This window comes from Pinus tabuliformis, chromosome 8 (genome assembly GCF_031772625.1).
Source record: "Pinus tabuliformis cultivar Carrire ecotype Pingquan chromosome 8, CPIR1, whole genome shotgun sequence".
NCBI classification, from domain to species: Eukaryota; Viridiplantae; Streptophyta; class Pinopsida; order Pinales; family Pinaceae; genus Pinus; species Pinus tabuliformis.
In genome coordinates, this window is record NC_142294.1 from 847,570,800 (window position 1) to 847,591,881 (window position 21,082).

General features: G+C 38.0%; 1 protein-coding gene across 4 annotated transcripts in view; it reads left to right on the plus strand.

The window, feature by feature from the left end:
• Positions 1–9,667, plus strand: part of CDC48B (cell division cycle 48B) — a 287,793-nt gene extending 278,126 nt beyond the window's left edge. For all 4 annotated transcript variants that reach the window (XM_089372954.1, XM_089372953.1, XM_089372955.1 and 1 more), the window contains 3 exons: positions 8,397–8,499; positions 8,829–8,906; positions 9,046–9,667. In XM_089372954.1, the coding sequence (XP_089229080.1) occupies positions 8,397–8,499; positions 8,829–8,906; positions 9,046–9,363 (499 nt within the window). In that variant the 3' untranslated portion in view covers positions 9,364–9,667. The remainder of the gene's footprint in view (positions 1–8,396; positions 8,500–8,828; positions 8,907–9,045) is intronic.
• The last annotated feature ends 11,415 nt before the right edge of the window (positions 9,668–21,082 follow it).

A 21,082-nucleotide genomic window follows, 5' to 3' on the forward strand; every position in this document is an offset into this window, starting at 1 on the left:
AGGGCCAAATTTGATGCCCATACCTGAAAACCATGCCCTGCGGAAGAAACTTGGTCCAAACTTGAATTTTTTTTGCTTGGGATGCTAAATTCCTTCACTTTTCTCCTCTCTTGTCCTTGTAAATGAATTCTCTTCCTTCTTAGCTCTTACCTCTGCCCTCTGTCTGCAAAATGAGTGAAAAAAATACAAAAGTGAGCTTTAAAATCACTTTGCGGTGTGGCCTGACGAATTTTTCCCTTCGGCTCACGTTTTTTTTCAAATCGAAAAAATCACTGATTTTATTGGGCGATTAAATTGGCATCACGAAAAAATCGCAATTTTATCGCTATGTTTGCAACACTGGTGAAAACCCAAATGTGCACAAAAACACAGGTCGACTTTAAAGACAAATTGGGTCTCCAAGGAAGCATATAAATACAACTCAATAGCACCTCATTTGGACACACATCACACATCTCTCTCTCCTCTCTTGATTGTTTTGTACATTCAAAATTGTAGGGTCTTCTTCTCACACGTGTGAAAGGTATAGAGGCAATTATGATTTTCTGCGTTGACTTTCTACTAGGAGAGTTTGACTCGCTGTCGACCAAGTTTGACTCCACATTTTAACCTCCTTTGATTTGCAAAATTTCAGTTTTTGATAGCTGCATTCGTTGGCACATAGATCGAGGCATTCTGGGCAGTTTGATTCATGTTGACCACAAACTTTGGCTGCAGGTTTGACTGTAGTTTTTCTCTCCTTTGATCGAGCAGTTTTTGGAGTTGTTTTGACTTGACTTTGACCAACAAAGGAGGTCGTGTATTTTGACCTTTGATCGAGCTGATTGGGAGGCCATTTGACTGTTGACTTGTCACTGGTTAGGGAATCTTTGACTATTGTTGACTTTGACTAGATTTGACTTTTGGGCTCATCTCTTGGATATTGGTTTTGTTGAAAAGCTAACGCTGTTGACCTTTGACTCTTGGTTGATGAATTGGATCATTGTACTCTCTGCTGAACATTTTATGACAATATAATAAGAAGAATTTGAAAGGGTTTTTTCCATTGTGGGGTTTTTCCCTAGTCTTTGACCAAATTTGGTGTCTCTTCTTATTGCTCTTGATTGTCTTCTATTGTACATTGCATGTACCATTCTATCTACAATTGCTATTGATTATTGGAAGATTAAATTTGACTGCTAATTAAAGAAAGAATTGGGCTAAAATGATTGTAACATCATAGAACAGTGGAAAATTAACATGGTATCAGAGCTAAGGTGAAGACAAACCCAAGGAATCAAGAAGCAAGAACACAATTATCTTTGAAAGACGCTGAAGGAGCCTATTTGACTTGGTCAAGATGTCTACCTCTTTCTTCAAGAATAATGAGAAGGTGGGTGATTCATCAAACTTTGTTGCTTGGAAGAGTAGGTTGGAAGTTATACTAAATGACAACAATGTTTTGTAAAATGTAATAGGCCAGATGGTCCTCCCCATCTGGCCCATGGGTTGAGGTGACTTGAAATAGAGTGTGATCCTTACCTAACCTGGTAAGTCGATCTCGCTCAAGTCTTGGGATGCAGGTGTTCTACCACTTGACTCTTGAGGTGTAGATGGAGGATCAACAAACAATAGGACAAAGTGTGATCTTTAAGTCGATCTCGCTTATTGTCATTAGACGATATGATTGCATGTGATCCTTAAGTTGATTTCGGATATTGTCACAGGTCAATAGGATAGACTGTTGGAAGTTATACTAAATGACAACAATGTTTTGTAATATGTAATAGGCCAGATGGTCCTCCCCATCTGGCCCATGGGTTGAGGTGACTTGAGATAGAGTGTGATCCTTACCTAACCTGGTAAGTCGATCTCGCTCAAGTCTTGGGATGCAGGTGTTCTACCACTTGACTCTTGAGGTCTAGATGGAGGATCAACAAACAATAGGACAAAGTGTGATCTTTAAGTCGATCTCGCTTATTGTCATTAGACAATATGATTGCGTGTGATCCTTAAGTTGATTTCGGATATTGTCACAGGTCAATAGGATAGACTGTGATCCTTGCCCTTGCGGTAAGTAGATCTTGCCTATTGTCCTTAGATAGATGGTGGTAGCTTTAGCTCCCATATGATGTCAATTTATTCTTCTTTTAGATTCAAGAGTGTTCAGTAGATGAGAAGAGATGAGAAAAGATGACATTTGCCTTGATGATGACAAGGCATTTTGAGATGGAACATATGATGTAGTCAAAGGTTTCTCCCTAGTTGAGAGGGAGTGTTAATTTGGTAGCGTAGGGACAAAATCCCTTCTTTGGACAACTTTACTCATCTAGAGACACTCTTTGCCCTTGGAAAAATTTAAATTGGTCAAGGAAAAAGTATATTTTTAACGTGAAAACCTAAATGTGCACAAAAGTACAGGTTGGCTTTAAAGACAAATTGGGTCTCTAAGGAAGCATATAAATACAACTCAATGGCATCTCATTTGGACACACATCACACATCTCTCTCTCCTTGATTGGTTCATACATTTGAAATTGTAGGGTTTTATTCTCACACGTGCGAAAGGGATAGTGGCAATTTTGATTTTCTGCATTGACTTTATACTAGGAGAGTTTGACTAGGTGCTAACCAAGTTTGGCTCCACATTTTGACCTCCTTTGAGTTGCAAAATTTTGGTTTTTGATGGCTGCATTTTTTGGCACAAAGATCGAGGCATTCTGGGCAATTTGAATCTTGTTGATTGTAGAGTTTGACTATAGGTTTGACTACAGTTTCTCTCTCCTTTGACCGCGCAGTTTTTGGAGCTGTTTTGACTTGACTTTGACCAACAAAAGATGCCAAGTATTTTGACCTTTGACCACACTAATTGGAAGGTTGTTTGACCATTGACTTGTAACTGGTTAGGTCATCTTTCACTGCTGTTGACTTTGACCAAATTTGATTGTTTGACGAAATTTGACTTTTGGACTCATCTCTTGGATCTTGGCTATTGGTTTGTTTAAAAGTCAAAGCTGTTGACTTTTGACTCTTGGTTGATGAATTGGATCATTGTACTCTATTTGCTAAACATTTTATGACAATCTAATAAGAAGAATTTGAAAGGGTTTTCCCCCTTGTGGGGTTTTTCCCTGGTCTTTGACCAAATTGTTGATTTGGGGTAGCATCGAATGTGCTCTAAGCCTCAAATTTTGCAAGGAGGCTTGGGCACATGCATTCCAAAGAACCCATAAAGTGTTTTGGGAAATTCCACCCAAAGGTGATTTTATTAAAATAATTAATATTTTTAATGAGGATCCTAAGTCTAAACTTAGGAAAATTAAAATATTAATGGGTATTAATCTAATCATGGGTGAAACTTTCTAGAAAAAGACACGGATTAAGCCAAAACGATCTGAGCCTTTGATTAAGATTTAATTGAGGCCGTTGGTTGTCCAATAGAAAGATATAAGAAGGGGCTTGAGGGTCATTTGGAAAACACATCGAGAGATCAAGAAAGTTGATTTTCTGAAGTGAGAAGTTCTCAGGAGGAAAAATCACTTGAGGAGATTTCTTGCAGTAGAGGGGCAATGAGAATTCGGAGGAAGGAATTTCTGGAGAGTACGAGGCAGAGGGAGGACAAAAAGACGCCCAGAGGAAGGCTGACGCTGTTCCACATAGTGTTGACACAGAGGTAGCACAGTCCTTGAGGGGAAGTCGAGTTTCAGTTGCCGGGACCCGGGGTGTGAGTCTAGGAGGCAGAAGGTTGATTTTTTCAGCCAGCAGAGGATCCATAGGAGAGGCATCGAGATACCCAGCAGGGGTGACGTGGACACTGACGGGGGTGACATAGTTCTGCGCAGAGGCCACGTAGAGGGTGACGCAGTTTTGTGCAGAGGCCACACAGAGGGTGATGCAGTTTTGTGCAGAGGCCACACATAGGGTGACGTAGAGCCTCTAGTTCAGCAGGATCAGTCACTGATTCACACAGTGACAGGCTGAGATCATTTCACCATTCTTTTGTCCAATATTCTCTTTGTATCCGATTGCTAGTTGAACATCCTAGAATTGTACTCAAATTTTCTCCTGCATAATAATAAAACCCTCAGAGCTGCTGCACCAGTTTTCCTGCATTGGGTTTTTCTAGGGAATTATGTCCAAAAATAACGGTGTCCTATGTGTTTCTATTTTCCTTGCTTAGTTTCTATGTTTCAAAATCGTATTTAATTTGGTGTAGGCTGCTTCAGTAATTTACTTCAATGTTTCAAGAAGAAATCTGACATAAGTTTGTAATGGAATTTACGATCTAGGTGAAGTAGATTCCGCTGGTTTCAATAAGATTCTTCAGATTGTTAGATCTAGGAATTTTCACATGGTATCAGAGCTGTTGATGTGAAACAGGAAGAGAAGATCTAGCACTGAAGCAAGAGCCAACTTGCTGTAGCAAGCAACAGTTCGAATCCCCTGAGGGATTCCACAGTTCTAGCTAAGAGGGCTATATTTTCGAGGTTGTTTCTGTCTGAGTGAGCTAACAAAGAGGTAAGACTGTCGAATCGAAAACTTGCCAAGGCAGAGGGAGCCATGCAGAGCCTCAACACAGAGCTATAGGGACGCAATTTTTTGCAAGCTGAGTGCTAGGCAGAAAAGCCGTTGGAGGAAGGAAGCAGATCGCATAGTGAGGGAATACTTCCTCAGTGGTTTCTTGCTGAGGAAATCAGTATTTCTCAGTTACTGGGTAGCAGAGGAGCAACAAACTTACCAGTGCCATTAGGGAGTGCGTAAGCCAGCCTAGAAGCTACGCAGTAGGGAGAAAGAGGGAGTTGTTCGACATTTTTCGGAGGATATGGCAACTTGTGGCTTGAGGGATTAGGACAGATTGGATGGGGCTTCCAACTACGTCATCTGGAAGGCTAGAATGCCTTTCCTTCTAGATGAGCATGCCCTTAAGACGTATGTTGATAGTGTGGTCGCTGTCCCTGCGGATGCACATCCGCTAAAGAAGTACAGAGCTGAGATGATGAAGGCCAAGAGGATGATCCTGGATGGAGTCAAGGATCATGTGGTATGTCACGTTGCTAGAAGAGGGACTGCTAAGGAGATGTGGGATTCCTTGGCCACATTGTATCAGGGATCTTCCGAGCAGCAAAAGATGTACTTAGAACAGAAGTTGAGATTTGCGCAAATGCAGAAGGGAGAACGTGTGGATCCATTCCTCACGAAACTAAAGGAGACTCATGATGATTTGTCGGCTGCGGGGCACACACCTCAGGATTCGGAGTTAGTGAGACTTGCTCTAAATTCTGTCTCGCATGAACAGCAAGTCTTCGTCCAGAGTATTCTAGGCAGAGCAACATTGCCAAATTGGGACGAGATGTGGGCAACTCTGAAACAAGAAGAGCTGAGGAGAGACCTGGTCAAGGTCAAACTTGACGGAAGCAGCAGTAGCAATGGGTCGAAGCCCAAAGTAGAGGAGGAGGATAACACAACCCTTGCATCGAAGGAACAACAAGGGAAACAGAGACGAAAGAAGGACGTCTCCAAGGTGAAATGTTTCAAATGTGGCAAGATGGGCCACTATGCATCCCAGTGTCCTTTGAAGAAAAATGACAAAGATGAGAAGCATGATCCTAAGGTTGCAGCCAGAAAGATTGAATAGGAGGAGTTCGCCATGACAGCCAAGATACCTCCAGGAGGGAGGTGGGCTGATATAGAACTGTAGTTCGATAGAGCTATAGATGGATAGGATCCTTGAGCAACCCACCTCTTGGATCATCACTTTGCTACAGGAGCCCATGATCAGTAGTAGCGGGATGGAGGAGTTTTTAGTTGGTGCCATGGAGTGGTGGAGCAACAGATGCAACAACACAAAGCAAAGAGGCAACAGTGCATGGAGGCACAGTGCAAAGCTTCATAAGCACAGTGGCTTTAGAAGACATTGTGGGACTAGCATCAGTCAAGCTTTCAGCATCGAGGTGTATCCATTGGATACATGTCCAGTTTTGGGTGTTTTTAGTTGCTTCTCTCAGCAACTGAGTTGCAGTACGGATGCAGTGTTAGTAGTGGCAGTGCTAGCAGCATAACATATGCAACATTTGAGAGGGAGATGTAGTACAGATGTAGCATTGGCAGTGGCAGTGTCAAAGGCAGCAGTACAATAGCAGCAACAACGCAGTAGTTGGTGGACAACATGTCAGACATCAGAAGCGTAGAGGACGATGCTTCAGAGTCAGAGCAGTATGCAGTAGAAGTATAATTCTAGAGCACATTCCTTGCTAAGAGGGAGTGTTGATTTGGGGTAGCATCGAATGTGCTCTAAGCCTCAAATTTTGCAGGGAGGCTTGGGGATATGCATTCCAAAGAACCCAGAAAGTGTTTTGGGAAATTCCACCCAGAAGTGATTTTATTAAAATAATTAATACTTTTAATGAGGTTCCTAGGTCTAAACTTAGGAAAATTAAAATATTAATGGGTATTAATCTAAGCATGGGTGAAACATCTAGAAAAAGACATGGATCAAGCCAAAACGATTTGATCCTTTGATTAAGATTTAATCTAGGTCGTTGGTTGTCCAATAGAAAGATATAAGAAGGGGCTTGAGGGTCATTTGGAAAACACACGAAAAGATCAAGAAAATCGAGTTTCTGAAGTGAGAAGTTCTCAGGAGGAAAAATCGATTGAGGAAATTTCTTGCAGCAAAGGGGTAGTGAGAATCCGGAAGAAGGAATTTCTGGAGAGTACGAGGCAGAGGAAGGACAAAAAGACGTCCAAAGGAAGGTTGACGTTCGCCCACACAGTGTTGACACAAAGGCAACGTAGCCCTTGAGGGGAAGTCGAGTTTCCTGCTAGGGGAAGTTGAGTTTCAGTTGTCGGGAGCTGGGGTGTGAGTCCGGGGGGCAGAAGGTCGATTTTCTCAGCCAACAAAGGATCCATAGGAGAGGCAGCGTGATAACCAACAGGGGTGACGTAGAAACTGCCGGGATTGACGCAGTTCTGCGCAGAGGCCACGCAAAGGGTGACACAGAGCCTCAAGTTCAACAGGATTAGTCACTGATTCTCCCAGTGACAGGGTGAGATCATTTCACCATTCTTTTGTCCAATATTCTCTTTGTATCGGATTGCAAGTTGAGCATCCTAGAATTGTACTCAGATTTTCTCCTGCATAATAATAAAACCCTCAGAGCTTCTACACCGGTTTTCCTGCATTGGGTTTTTCCAGGGACTTTTGTCCAAAAATAACGGTGTCCTATGTGTTTCTATTTTCCTTTCTCAGTTTCTATGTTTCAGAATCATATTTAATTTGGTGTAGGTTGCTTCAGTAATTTACTTCAATGTTTCAAGAAGAAATATGAAATAAGCTTGTAATGGAATTTACGATCTAGGTGAAGTAGATTTAGTTGGTTGCAGTAGGATTCCTGAGATTGTTAGATCTAGGATTTTTCACACAAATTTGGTGTCTCTTGTCATTGCTCTTGATTGTCTTCTGTATATTGCATTTACTGTTCTATCTACAATTGCTATTGATTATTGGAAGATTAAATTTGATTGGTAATTGAAGAAAGAATTGGGATAAGTGATTGTAACAGAATAGAACAAAGGAAAATTAATAAAAATATGTCTTTTCACATATGAAAACTATATATTGGCGCATGTTCTCATTCATTTTGGAAAACAAGTTCGTCAATGTTCTGTGGCAAGTTCGAAAGGATAATATGCGAGTTTTCTGTGGTATGAGATCTGAAAAAAATGCGAATTTTCTGTGGCTTACCTTCTGCTATTGATGCAAGTTTTTTGAGACAATATTTCTGAAGTAGATGCGAGTGACTGAGGCTATATTTCTGTTAAATAACATGAGTTAAGATGAAGTTCTGTTGACTGAGGTTTGGAGGGCTTGACTTGGTTTCTTGGAAGTTGGATTCTTGGGACTTGGATTTCTCACTTTGATCTCATTCTATAAGAAGAAAAAATTTCTCTGGGTTTTCCCTCTTGTGGGGTTTTTGCCCTGGCTTGGAGCCTATATCTTGTGTCTCTTGTTCTCTGTGATCTTCATATTTTTGCATTTTGGTAATTGCTTGATGAAAAGAAGAATACAAATGTAATAATAATAAGCCAATAGTAATTTCACAAGTAATTATCAAGTAAGAAATCGTCACTTTTACTTGCCTATTGATATCTCAACAAACACCACCCAAATAAATGATGTCCTTTGTTGTGTAAAAATCTACTTGGTAAACTGACCTATAACCTAAATTGTCCCTAACTATGCATTTTCTTCCGTTATTGTATTTTAGTTTGTTTATTTAGTTATAGGATATTCAGCTGTTTAGTATTTGATTTCCTCTCTATATTCTAGCAAACACAAACTTGGGAGGGAGAATAGTATTATGATTTCTGGTAGTGTTCATTACCTTAATTAAGAATGAAGGTCATTCATGTTACAGGAACGGAAGGGAAGAGGAAAATTCCAGTGGTAGTGGTGCTGCAGTTGGAGAAAAGCTTTTGTCTACCTTACTAACTGAGATTGACGGGCTGGAGATCACAAAGGTATACTTCACACATGCACACATCTATCTTCGTATCAATATTTGCAAGCACAAAAAGAAGGATTTTCTTACAATGCATATTTTATCATGACATTTTAAAGTCTCTGATATGGTATGCTATACTTCCACTTTTCACATCTCATGTGACTTTATTCAGTCTTTTATTTTTCTCTCATATTCAATAAGAGATAATAGTTCTGGTCAAGTATTTACTTTTCACTGCTGGAAGTATTTTATGATTTTGGCATTTTGAGAATTAAATTATCTTGGTTTCTTAGGATTGTAAGAAAAGAGCTAATGTAGTGTGTTCACTTTCTGGTTTGCATACAGGGAGTTCTAGTGCTGGGAGCTACAAATCGTCCTGAAGCAATTGATGATGCACTTATGCGTCCTGGTCGCTTTGATTTGGTTAGAGTTACATTTCATACAAAAACTTGATCTTTGATGATTTTGCTACTCCTGGAACAATTTATTTACATTGTTGAATTCCATTAGCAAGCTTGCTGGGATATGATGTAACTTGGGCCCTTAAAAAATCCAAATGTAGGTACTTTATGTGCCACCGCCTGATTTGGAAGGAAGAATTGAAGTGCTACGTGTACATACTCGAAATATGAAGCTGGAAAATGATGTTGATCTGCTACAAATTGCTAAGCAGACACAGTTTTTCACAGGAGCAGAGTTAGCAGGTCTCTGCAGGGAAGCGGCTATAGTAGCTCTCAGGGAAGACATCTGTGCCGATACTGTTTGTAGTCGGCATTTTGAACTTGCTAGAAACTCTTTGCGACCATCATTAACGGAATTGCAGATTGCTAGTTATTCTTCTTTTATGAAACATAGAAGAAAAAATCTTGTAAACACGTGAATGACATACTAATAACATGAACTTAGCAGTGATTATTCTGGTTGGAAGTATATGGTTAGAAAACCCAAAAATATGGAGAAGAAGTAAGAACTAATTACTTGAGAACATTACATGGTGTCAGTAACGTTAGAATTCTGGTGGTCTGGATGACCGTGATGCAGGTACAAGCCTTGGTGGTGCCTAGCTATATTCAAAATCTAATGTTTTAGCAGTGCGGAATTGGTGAAGATGATTGCCATATTATTGCACTCTTCAATTTTTTCATCTGCATATGTAAATTAGGGAAAATTCCTTTTTCTGTTTAGTTGCAAATGGTTACATCAAGTTACGTGGTTTAGCTATTTGATGGCTGCATAAGTGAGAGCTATTTAGTAACCAGATGTTAATCCTACGTTTATAATATCTGTATTAGTTTCATTTTGTGCTTTGGTTGAAGAACGTTAGAAACCACATTGTTCCTCAGTCAAAGGCCAGAGTGAATCCTCCTTAAGTTATGGGTTTGGAATAAAAAAGAGACAGAAATACTACATGTGAGCATGACTTGAATTAAAAAGAGGAAGCAAGAATAATCCGAATACTAATGAAGATCTAATTCACATGGTTTGGGGCAAACATTAAGTTCGGTTTGAGTTCAAATTTTTTGATGAGGTTCGGATGAGGTGTATTTATATACATTTTTTATATATACATATATTAACCTTAAGATGAAATATAGCATAAAATAATAAGAAATCAACATCAATAAACATAAAACATCCTATCATGGACTTGGAAACTTCAAGGATAGATTACAAGCTGTTATATGAGATTATAAACTAGAGCTATGGAGTTGTTCAATGGCTATGAGGTTCAATGAAGTTCACCAGATCTCAATTTTTTTTAGGTTCAGTGAATTTTGAACCTCTAGGTTGAAGTTCAAAGAACCTTGTGGCAAAGATGAAGATCATATTCCATATTCCAATGAACAATCTATTTCTATATGTGTTAAAGCAACCAACAAATATGGTGTACCACTTATAGTTTACATTAAGGAGACCTCTCACAATGATGACATAATTGAAGATAGGGGCCTTTATTCATGGAAGTGTGGTCTAGTGGTAATCAATGAGGTGATGAGGCTTGTGTTAATGGGGATATCAGGTTCAAAATCTTTTGAGTTGGTGTAGTTGAGGCCATGTGTAAGTTTTGGGTGATTTCAATGGCATAGATAAACCCCTCATAGTGCGCCAACTTAGATAAGGGGACCACTACAAGTTTCTATAAATAGTGTTCCTTAAAAAAAGAGCCTCTATTGATAATTGGAGGTCCATGTACAGGATGGTTGCATAACATGATAGTTCACTCACTAATTAGGATTCTTTAATGACATTTCATACAAAGTTTGTCGGAGTTGTCAATCCACTATACATTGTTCTCAATTAGAATGAACTTCACAAAGCTTCATGTTGATTTGACAACGTTGGTTCATGGATAAATTAATGGTTCATTTGGCATTAATGTTTCTTGGATATATTAGTGATTTAATTGAAATCGATGATTCGTGGGTTCACTCCAATGATGTTTGTGAGTGCTTTACCTAGACTTAGGACAAAGTCGTTGATCTTTATTCTCATGTTAAAGATTGAACAAGTTTCTTGCATGAGATATTTATAGTAGTTTTTGTCAAAGGATTAGTGCACTTTCATATTGATACGAAGTTTGGGCGTTTTCTTGATATCTGTATCTTTCCATGCCTGGATTTGAATTGTAATATTTGGCACTTGTACGGTGTAGAGAGAGATTTGAAATAGTATTTTTAGAGTTTCAAGAATTTTGTTATTTTGGGGAACTTTATATTTTTAGCAAGTTCATGTTTTGGGAAACTTCACATCTATAGATACTCTTTATGGATGCCCACTTTATGGAGATGTGCATGTGTTTGGATTTTGGTGATGATAGGAGAAAGTGCAAAATTAGGTCAAAATTAGGGTTTTTATTTTGAGAAAAACTTATATACGAATTGGTTTGTGTGGTGATGGAGAAAGAAACCCAAAAATTTCAAGTGATTTCTACAAAGTTTAAATGTAAGTGAAAATATATTGTTTTTATTGTTTCTTAAAGTAAGAGGTACCTTGGGATTGCTTTTCTCGTAGTGGGGATGTCTTTTACTTTGAAGAGGATTCTAAGCACTTTGTTATTTTTGGTTGTTAGGCCTATTTTTGACGAGAGAGAAGTTCCCTAGTCTATCATTGGTATATATATTTTCATGATAGTTTTTCTTTGGATATTTTTGGAATCTTATCTAACATGCTTATTTTGGATTTTATCTTGTTTGTTATGAGCTAGATGGAACTTGCCTTGTTGCCTTTTGAAAAGGCATGGTTCATTTTGCATTTTCATGTCCTTGTCTTCTCTCATTCAACACAATACTGAGGGAGACAGGAGGGTGGTTGAGGGTGAATTAGTATTTCTTTCAATTGTTATTTATGCCAGTTAAGATTTTTTTTTTGTTCACAAAATGAACCAGAAGATAAAAGACAAAAATATAATGATTTTATTAACAAGATGACGAGGACACCAATCCTCTTTTACAATGAATTAGGGTTCAATTTGTACATAAAATTTTAACTTCTTCTCAAGGCACCAACCTTGAGGGAGGACTGTAATCCTCCTTCAAACCTAAGCTCCAACTTGGTCAAACTATTAGGACTCCAATCCTTAGAAAAATTTCAAGCTCCAACTTGATTGACAAATTAAAAACTTACTTCAATGCTTGTTGTCTTCACTAATCAATGCTTCAAGTTGTTCATTGTCCAAAGATGTCAAGTCTTCACTGTTAAATATCTCTAATTCTCCAATTGTCTCAACATTTCTTCATTGTTCTTCAAATCTGAGAGATCTAAGGTCTTCCACAAATGTGTCTCCAAAAGTCACCATAGAGCCACACTTGTCTTTAGAAATGTGCCTCCACAGGTCTGAAAAGAAATGCTACCACAGGTTTGAAAGTGTCCTCCACAGGTTGAAATGGAATGCCAACATAAATCCTAAGAGGTGCAGCTATAGGTCTGAATATTCACATATCCAAGCTTAAACTTTTTCATAGATCAAGTGATGGCTAGAAACAAGTATTCTCAAGCGTGCCCAAGCTTTTTCCACAGGTCTAAAAATAAGTATTCTCCACAGGTCGAACTATAGACAACCTCCATAGGTCCGAATAAGACACCATAGCATGTCCAAAATCAATTCTCCACAAGATCCGCATAGGAGTGTTACTACAGGTCTCATTATAGGTTTGGAATAGAAGTAATTCACTTCAGACGATGTCTAGAAACTTATCTCCACAGGGCTGATTCCACAAGATCTCCATAGAGATATAGCACGTAAGGTTCACAATACTTGCCCAAACAATATTCACAGGATTGCAATTTAATAAACCAATTCGCTGAAAGATGCTCAATAGGTCCATCCAAACCAATCTTTGTTTCTTTCAGTTCACAAGTTGCGAACTTATTACACTATTATGCACTTGATTTTCTTATTTGAACCGAGGATGGATGCCTTAGTCGAAGTTCATTGCCATATACTTATCCTAATTTTTAAAGATATGAACTGTCATGACTAGTGGGAGAGCCAACCAATGTATTTTAATGAAGCCGATATGAGGGGGTCATAAATTAGTTTTATGATTTTAGAGAAATTAATGAAGTCCATAATGACAATTAGTTAAGGAATGTGAGAAGACTTGTTGGAAAGGGCTTGAATCCCTCTACAAGTTGGGCAAAAGGCTTTTAAAGATATTTATTCTAATGTCAAAAATGATAATTTTTCTTCCATGAATATCTTTTATGACAACCCTTAGGGTTTCATAGACAAGCTAGGGCTTTAATTTATGTATTTGGCATATGCATTTAGGAATTCTTTTATGCATATGTAGGCTTAGGGCTAGGGTTTCAATTCATATATTTGGCATGTATATTTAGGGATTCGTTTATGTGCATAGGCTTAGGGTATGCTTCAACAAGGCTAGGTCTTCAACGATGCTAGGGTCATCATTGACATCAATGACAACTTTATCCAACTAAAACACACGAACTTAATAACTGAAAGCCATGATAAATGTTTTATTAATAATTGAATAGATGATGTTTACATTTTGTGGGAGGCCTTGGCTATATACTGCCTTGGGTGCCTCTTGGTGCCTTTTCCTAATAAATTATAAACTAACTAATTTTTATATAACATTGCCTTCCTCTCAAAGGAATGCTTTGTCCTCAAAGCATACGTAATGACGGATGTTGCTGATGAAACGCTTCAGTCTCCCAAGAAGCTTCTTCTTCTGGTAAGTCCTTCCACTTAATCAAGTATTCATTGATTGCACGAGATCGAAGCTTCCTTTCTCTAGTAGATAAGATACCTTCTGGTTCTAAAATGACCCTTCATCATCTAGGGATGGAAGCGTTGTTTGCGCTGATTGATGGTCGTCTAGTGCACTTTTAAGGCAGGAGACATGGAAGACGTTGTGAACACGACTTTTCTCTGGAAGGCTTAAACTATATGCAACTTGGATGATCTTTTTATTGATCTGATATGGTCCATAGAACTTCGGTGCCAATTTATTTTTTCCTTTTTGTTTCAAGGACAACTGTTTGTATGGCTGGAGCTTGACAAATACCCATTCTCTGACTTCAAATTCTCTTTCGATTTTGTTTCGGTCCGCTTGTTGCTTCATACGGTTCCTTGCATTATTCAAGTTTTCTTTTAGGGTTTGGACGATTTTTTGGGTTTCTTCTAGTTGGTTTTTAACAATAGGTAGATTTGTCTGGATGGTAGCTAGATCCTTCCATTTCAGAGGTTCGTACCCATACAAAGCTTGGAATGGGGTCATTTTTGCTGATGTATGTAGAATTATACCACCATTCAACGAGATGCAACCACTGAGCCCACTTATTTTGTTTTTCTGTAGCGTAACAATGTAGGTATGCTTCCAAACATTTATTGACAACCTATGTTTGTCCATCTGTTTGAGGGTGATAAGAAGAACTCATATTTAGGTATATTCCTATGTGGTTGAACAATTCCTTCCAAAAATTACCCTTGAATTTGGCATCTTTATCACTCACAATGACTTTCGGAAAACTGTGTAATTTATATATATTTTTGCAAAATATTTTAGCGATTTGTTTAGTTGAGTTTGATTTCTTTATTGCCATAAAGTGAGCATATTTGGTGAGTCTGTCAACCAATATGAAAATCTTGTCCTTGCCTTAAGATACAGGGAATCCTTCAATAAGGTAGATTGGTATTTCTTCCCATTTCTGAATTGGAATGTTTAAGGGGTAAGGTAGTCCAGGTGTCATAATATTTTTACTTTTATTTCTTTGACATGTGTCACATTCTGCTACATACTTCTGAATATCACGACTCATCCCCTTCCAAAAGAATGATTGACGTGCATTTTAGTAAGTTTTAAAGAATCCTACTTGTTCGGCTGACAGTGAATCATGTGACTCCTTGAGTATCTTGGATTTAAACTTGGAGTTTGCATTCATATATATTCTTCCTTTGTACCATAGAATATCATTCTTCCATTCAAATTTTGAGTTGTCTGGAAGGTTATTGATTATCATAGTTATTTCTGGATCCTTGGCATACTCACTTTAAATCTCATTAAGCCATTCAGGAACAACAACTGAGACTGCAAGTAATGCCGGTTCTTCATCCTTCCTAGATAGGGCATCTGCTACTACATTGTCTTTTCCCCTTTTATGTAGTATCTCCATGTCAAAGGCGACAATTTTTTCAATCCATTTTTGTTGTTCTTCAGAAAGTGTTTTTTGTTGAAGGAGGTGCTGGAGACTGTTATGGTCCGTTCGAATGGAGAACTTACTTCCCAAAAGATATTGTCTCCACTTAGCTAGTGCATGCATAATAGCGAGCATTTCCTTGTTGTATGTGGACTTGAGACGTTCTCTTTTATTGAGCTTCCTGCTTTCAAAAGCTATTGGATGCCCTTCTTGCATTAACACTGCGCCTATACCGAATCCGGAAGCATCACACTCGATGATAAATGGTTTAGAGAAATCTGGAGTTGCCAATACCGGGGCATTAGACATAACTTCCTTCAGTTCTTCAAAACACCTTCTTGCTTCCTCATCCCATTGAAATGAATTCTTCTTTAAAAGGTTTGTCAGAGGTGCAGTTATATGTGCATAGTTTTTAATAAATCTTCGGTAATATCCCGTCAATCCTAAGAACCCTCTTAGCTTGGATATATTAACTAGTTTGGTCCATTCCTTTATAGCTTTGATTAAATTAGGGTCCACTTTTATGCCTTCATGGGATATAATGTGTCTGAGGTATTCTACTTCTTCCTTTCCAAAGGTGCATTTGGATTTTTTTGCATAGAATTGATGCTCTTTCAATAGTGTGAGAACTCTATCCAGATGTTGTAAGTGCTCCTTCCAAGTTTTACTATAAATTAAAATATCATCAAAGAATACTAATACAAACTTCCTAAGATATTGAAGAAATAATTCGCTCATAGTGGCTTGGAATGTTGTTGTTGCATTGGTTAACCCAAATGGCATTACTTTAAATTCATGGTGACCTTCGTGTGTTCAGAATGTCGTTTTTGGTATGTCTTCCAACGTGATTCTGATTTGGTAATAGCCTGACCTTAAGTCCAATTTTGAGAAGTATTTTGCACCATGTAGTTCATCCAACATTTCATCGATAAAGGGGATTGGGAATTTGTTTTTAATCGTTATTTTGTTTAATCCTCTATATTCAATGCATAGCCTAAATGAACTATCCTTCTTCCTTACCAATACCACTAGAGCAGCATACAGACTTTTACTTTTCGAGATGATCCCACACTTTAAAAGGTCTTCGATTAATCTCTCAATTTTCGTCTTTTGGTGATGTGGATATCGATACAACTTGATGTTGACGTGCTCTAACCCTGATTTGACTTCTATTGTATGCTCAATTTCCCTGTTAGGAGGCATTTTCATAGGCAGGTCTTGAAATACCTTTTCATGCTTCTAAATTAGATCTTGTACCTCTGGTGACTCTTCACTGATCATATTTGCAGATAACATTTCTAATTGGTGACATTGTACTACATAAGCTGGTGCTCCTTTTCGAATCATTTTCATCATCTAGGATGATGATATGATTTTATTTTCTGGTGCTTGAAATCCGTATAACTTGTACCTTTTCCCTTCCCAGTTAAATCTTATGAACTGTACTTGATGGTTGGCAGCATAAGTGCCTAGAGTTCATAGCCATTAGATTCCTAAGACCACATCTACTCCTCCTAATGGTACAATGAAGAACGAGGATTCTAAATTAAAGTCTTGTATTTGCAATTTAACCTTATGGCATTTCCCTACCTTTTCAATCTTTTTCCCGTCAGCGACCATCACCTTTATGTTCGGTAAGGGAAATGAAAAAATGTTGAGTCTCTTTGCCACGGTTGCATCTAAAAAATTTTAGGTGTTACCAGAGTCGATGAGAACCACTACGTTGTTCTTCTTTATATGTCCTTTCAATTTTAGAGTCTGAGGTTGTGATATACCTACCATAGCTGATAGTGACACTTGCGGAATACTTCCGTCATCTAATTTGGAGAGAATTCCGGGGCATCTTTTGTTTCTTCTATGTCAGAATCTTCACTGTTTGAATCATTAGTTGCTTAACAGTGATAATGCTTCTTTGATTCTTTTCCTTTAGCACACCTATGTTTAGGGTCCCACTTCTCGCCACAACATTTGCATTTGCCTTCTTTTATCTTTTGTATTTGTACATTAGATTTTTCGCCTTCACGATGATGTGGTGGAACATATCTTGTATTATCTATATCCACAGACTGGGGCATTCTTCGTCTCGAATATACTTTTTCTGGTTTTGACCACAGTCTCTGTTCGAATATCTTTTCAACAGTTTTTGCTTTTCGTCTTGCTACTTCTATTGACGTAATGTCATGAAGCTCAAATTCTACTTATAGATGAGTTTTAAGTCCGGAGATGTATGATTGAATTATATGAGATTCTGATAACCCAGGTACTCGTGTTGCTAAGGTCTCCCATTCTCGAGTGTACTCATCCACACTTCCTTTTTGTCGTAATCTGATGAGTGTTGAAAAGAACTCTTCTTCCTTTACACCTTGGAATCTTTTAAAGAATGCATCCTTAAATTTTCTCCAACTGATGGCGATTGTCGTCTTCTTCCACCACATATACCAATTATATGCTTCTCCTTCCATTTTCATGGAAGCGTGCCTAATCTTTTTGTCATCATTGTCGATGTCATAAATCTCGAAGTATTCTTCTGCTTTATTCAACCACGCAACGTTGCATTTTTCGTTCCCATTGAATTTGGGCAGCTCGATTTTTGCCTTTTGCTGATACGTTGCTAACGGTGGAGTGAAAAGAGGGTGTTGATTGGTGAATGTATCCCAGAGTTGCTTATTTGAAAAATTCACGTTACTATTTCCTTGATGGTGCGTGGATGATTTTTTTGGAGATTCCGTTTTTTCGTGAGAATCTGCTGAATTTGTTGAATCTGATGAATTGTGCTGTTGATTACCTCCATCATCTTGGAGTAGTTGTTCAGGTGTAACCTTCATCCTTCCACACAAAGTGTTCAACAACGCTATTGTCTGATTATGATTCATTTCGGATTGGATATGGTTCTGCCCGAGCTGTAGTTCTATTTGATTTGTCGTATCCTGAAGCTTCTTGATATCGTCGGAATGCCCGATAACCTTACTCTCGAGATCGACTAATTTTTTGTTGAAATCATCGGAGTGGCTAGTAATCCTATTCTCCAAATCAATCAATTTTTTGCTGAAATCAGCCATTGACATCGATGACATTGAACGAGTTTGTGGGGGTGTATAATTTGTCCGCTAGTTTAAAATTCCTTCCTTAACTTGAACTATTTTTTTTCTTTTGTATTTTTTTTTTAAATATATATATATTTGTATAGTTATAAATTATATAATAATTAATTAAAGTTAATTAATTAAATTACGTAGTCATAACATACATACTAATTAATTAAAATTTAATTTATTGAACTATAGATATAAACTATATATATCGTACGAACATTAAATGAAATGGAACGCGAAATTCTGGTGGAAGGGAGTCGTAGGTGGAATGATGATGGAGTTCTGGGCAGAAGTGGCAAGTGTAATAGTGAACGGACGTGAGGGAACGAGTGTGCTGGACGGATAGTAGGGACGTAGTGGAAGGAAAACAGTGGATGGCAGCGAAGAAGCACAGGTAGATCGTGGTGAAGATGGGTGTGGTGAGAAACTGGGAGCCGATGCTGACAGGTTGCAACAAAGAACGAGGCAGACATCGGATATCAGAGATGGATGGCAGAATGAACAGGGATGCAGAAACGGATACAGATAGTGGATGCGGATAGCAGAGATAAACGATGGATACAGATAACGACTGCGGATAACGGAGATGGATGGCATCTTGCTAGAGAATCGAACCCTATGATACCAGATGAAACACATGAGCTTAATAAGTGAAAGCCATGATAAATATTTTATTAATAATTGAATAAATGATGTTTACATTTTGTGGGAGGCCTTGGCTATACACTGCCTTGGGTGCCTCTTGGTGAACGGGCATGATCAAGTGCCTCTTGGTGAACGGGCATGATCTTTGATCATGCCCTTTGCCTAATAAATTATAAACTAACTAATTTTTATATAACGCCAAAAATCTCCCCCTTTGTTATTGATGGCAATACTCTCTCCCTTTGACATCAATGGCAACTTCTTGATGAAGATGTTTGAATGCTTCTCGAGGTAGGGATTTTGTGAAGATATCTGCAATTTTCTCCTTGGTGTTGACATATTCCATTTTGATGTTTTTTTCTACAACCTGTTCTCGAATGAAGTGATACTTGATTGGGATATGTTTTATCTTTGAATGCATAGCTGGATTCTTTGAGAGACTGATTGCAATGGTTTTTTCACAATAGATAGTTATAGGTTGATTAGTTTCTATGTTGACATCTTTCAATGCTTCCTTCATCCATAGAATTTGTGTACAATAGTCTGCAGTGGCTATGTACCCAGCTTCAGCTATGGGGAGAGATATGGATAATTGCTTCTTGCTAGACCACGATACAAGACGATCTCCCAGAAAGAATGCATTCCCGCTGGTACTTTTTCGATTATCAATGCTTCCTGCCCAATCCACATCACTGTATATTGTCAAGGTAAGTGTTGTGCTCTTAGGATACCACAATCCAAAATCAAGAGTGCCTTTCAGATATCTGAGGATTCTCTTTATAGCTAGCATATGAGATTCCTTAGGGGATAATTGGAATCTTGCCACCATTCCCACTACCCACATGATATTTGGTCGTGAAGTTGTTAGATATAAGAGGGATCCAATCATTGATATGTAATGAGTAGCATCTACTAAAGGGGATTCATCATCTTTACTTAGTTTGCAATCAATAGTCATAGGTGTGCTCACAATAACACATTCTTCCATCCCAAAATGCTTGAGCATATCTCTAAGATATTTTGCTTGTGAGATGAACATACCTACTTTGGTTTGAGTTACTTGAAGTCCAAGAAAGTAGGATAACTCACCAATCATCGAAATTTCAAATTCTTTTGACATATTTTGGGCAAATTCATGACTCATCTCATCGTTGTTGTTGGCAAAAATCAGGTCATCAACATACACAAGTGTGATTAACAAGTTGTCTTTGTCTATCTTCATGTAAATATTGCTTCCAGCTACTCCTCTTTTGAAGCCTTGTTGTTGAAGATAATGATCTAGTCTAGCATACCAAGCTCTTGGAGCTTGTTTTAATCCATACAAGGCTTTCTTCAATTTGCAAACAAAGTCTTTTCCTTCTGCTAAATCGAACCCTTTTGGTTGTTCCATGTAAACTTCTTCCTTTAGGTCACCATTTAAAAATGTTGATTTTACGTCCATTTGATAAACTTTGAACCCTTTTGAACAAGCAAATGCCAAGAACATCATTATAGCTCCCAGTTGGGCTACTGGAGCAAAGGTTTCTTCAAAGTCAATTCCTTTAATTTGTGAGTACCCTTTGCACACCAACCTTGCCTTGTTTTTAATGATTTGTCCATCTTCATTCATCTTGTTCTTGAATACCCACTTGGTTCCTATAACATTTTTGTCTTTTGGACGAGGCACTAGCTCCCATGTTCCATTCTTTTCAATTTGATGCATTTCTTCTTCCATTTCTTTTATCCAATGAGGATCCTTACTAGCTTGAGTGAAATTTTTTGGTTCTAACATGGATAGTAAGGCAACATCATTCCTTTTTGGTGTATTTGTCATCTTCCTTCGAGTTTGTATTCCATCATCTACATCACCAATAATTTGATCTTCTGGATTATGCTTTTGAACGAAATTTACCCTTGATGGAGTTTGAGATGGTTCATTTTGATTTTCTTGCTCCTTTTCTTCCTTTGGAGTATCTTCATTAGGTTCTCTAAGAATAGGATCTTCTTCATTGATTTCCACTTCTTTTTTAGGAAATGCCTCAACAATTTTTACATCAACGCTTTCAACTACCTTTCACAACCGATTCTTGTAGCATTTGTAGGCTTTGTTTCTTGTAGAATATCCAAGAAGTATTCCTTCATCAACTCAAGAAATGAACTTGCTTGGTGAATCATCATTGATCTTCATAAAGCATTTACTTTGAAATATTATAAATATTG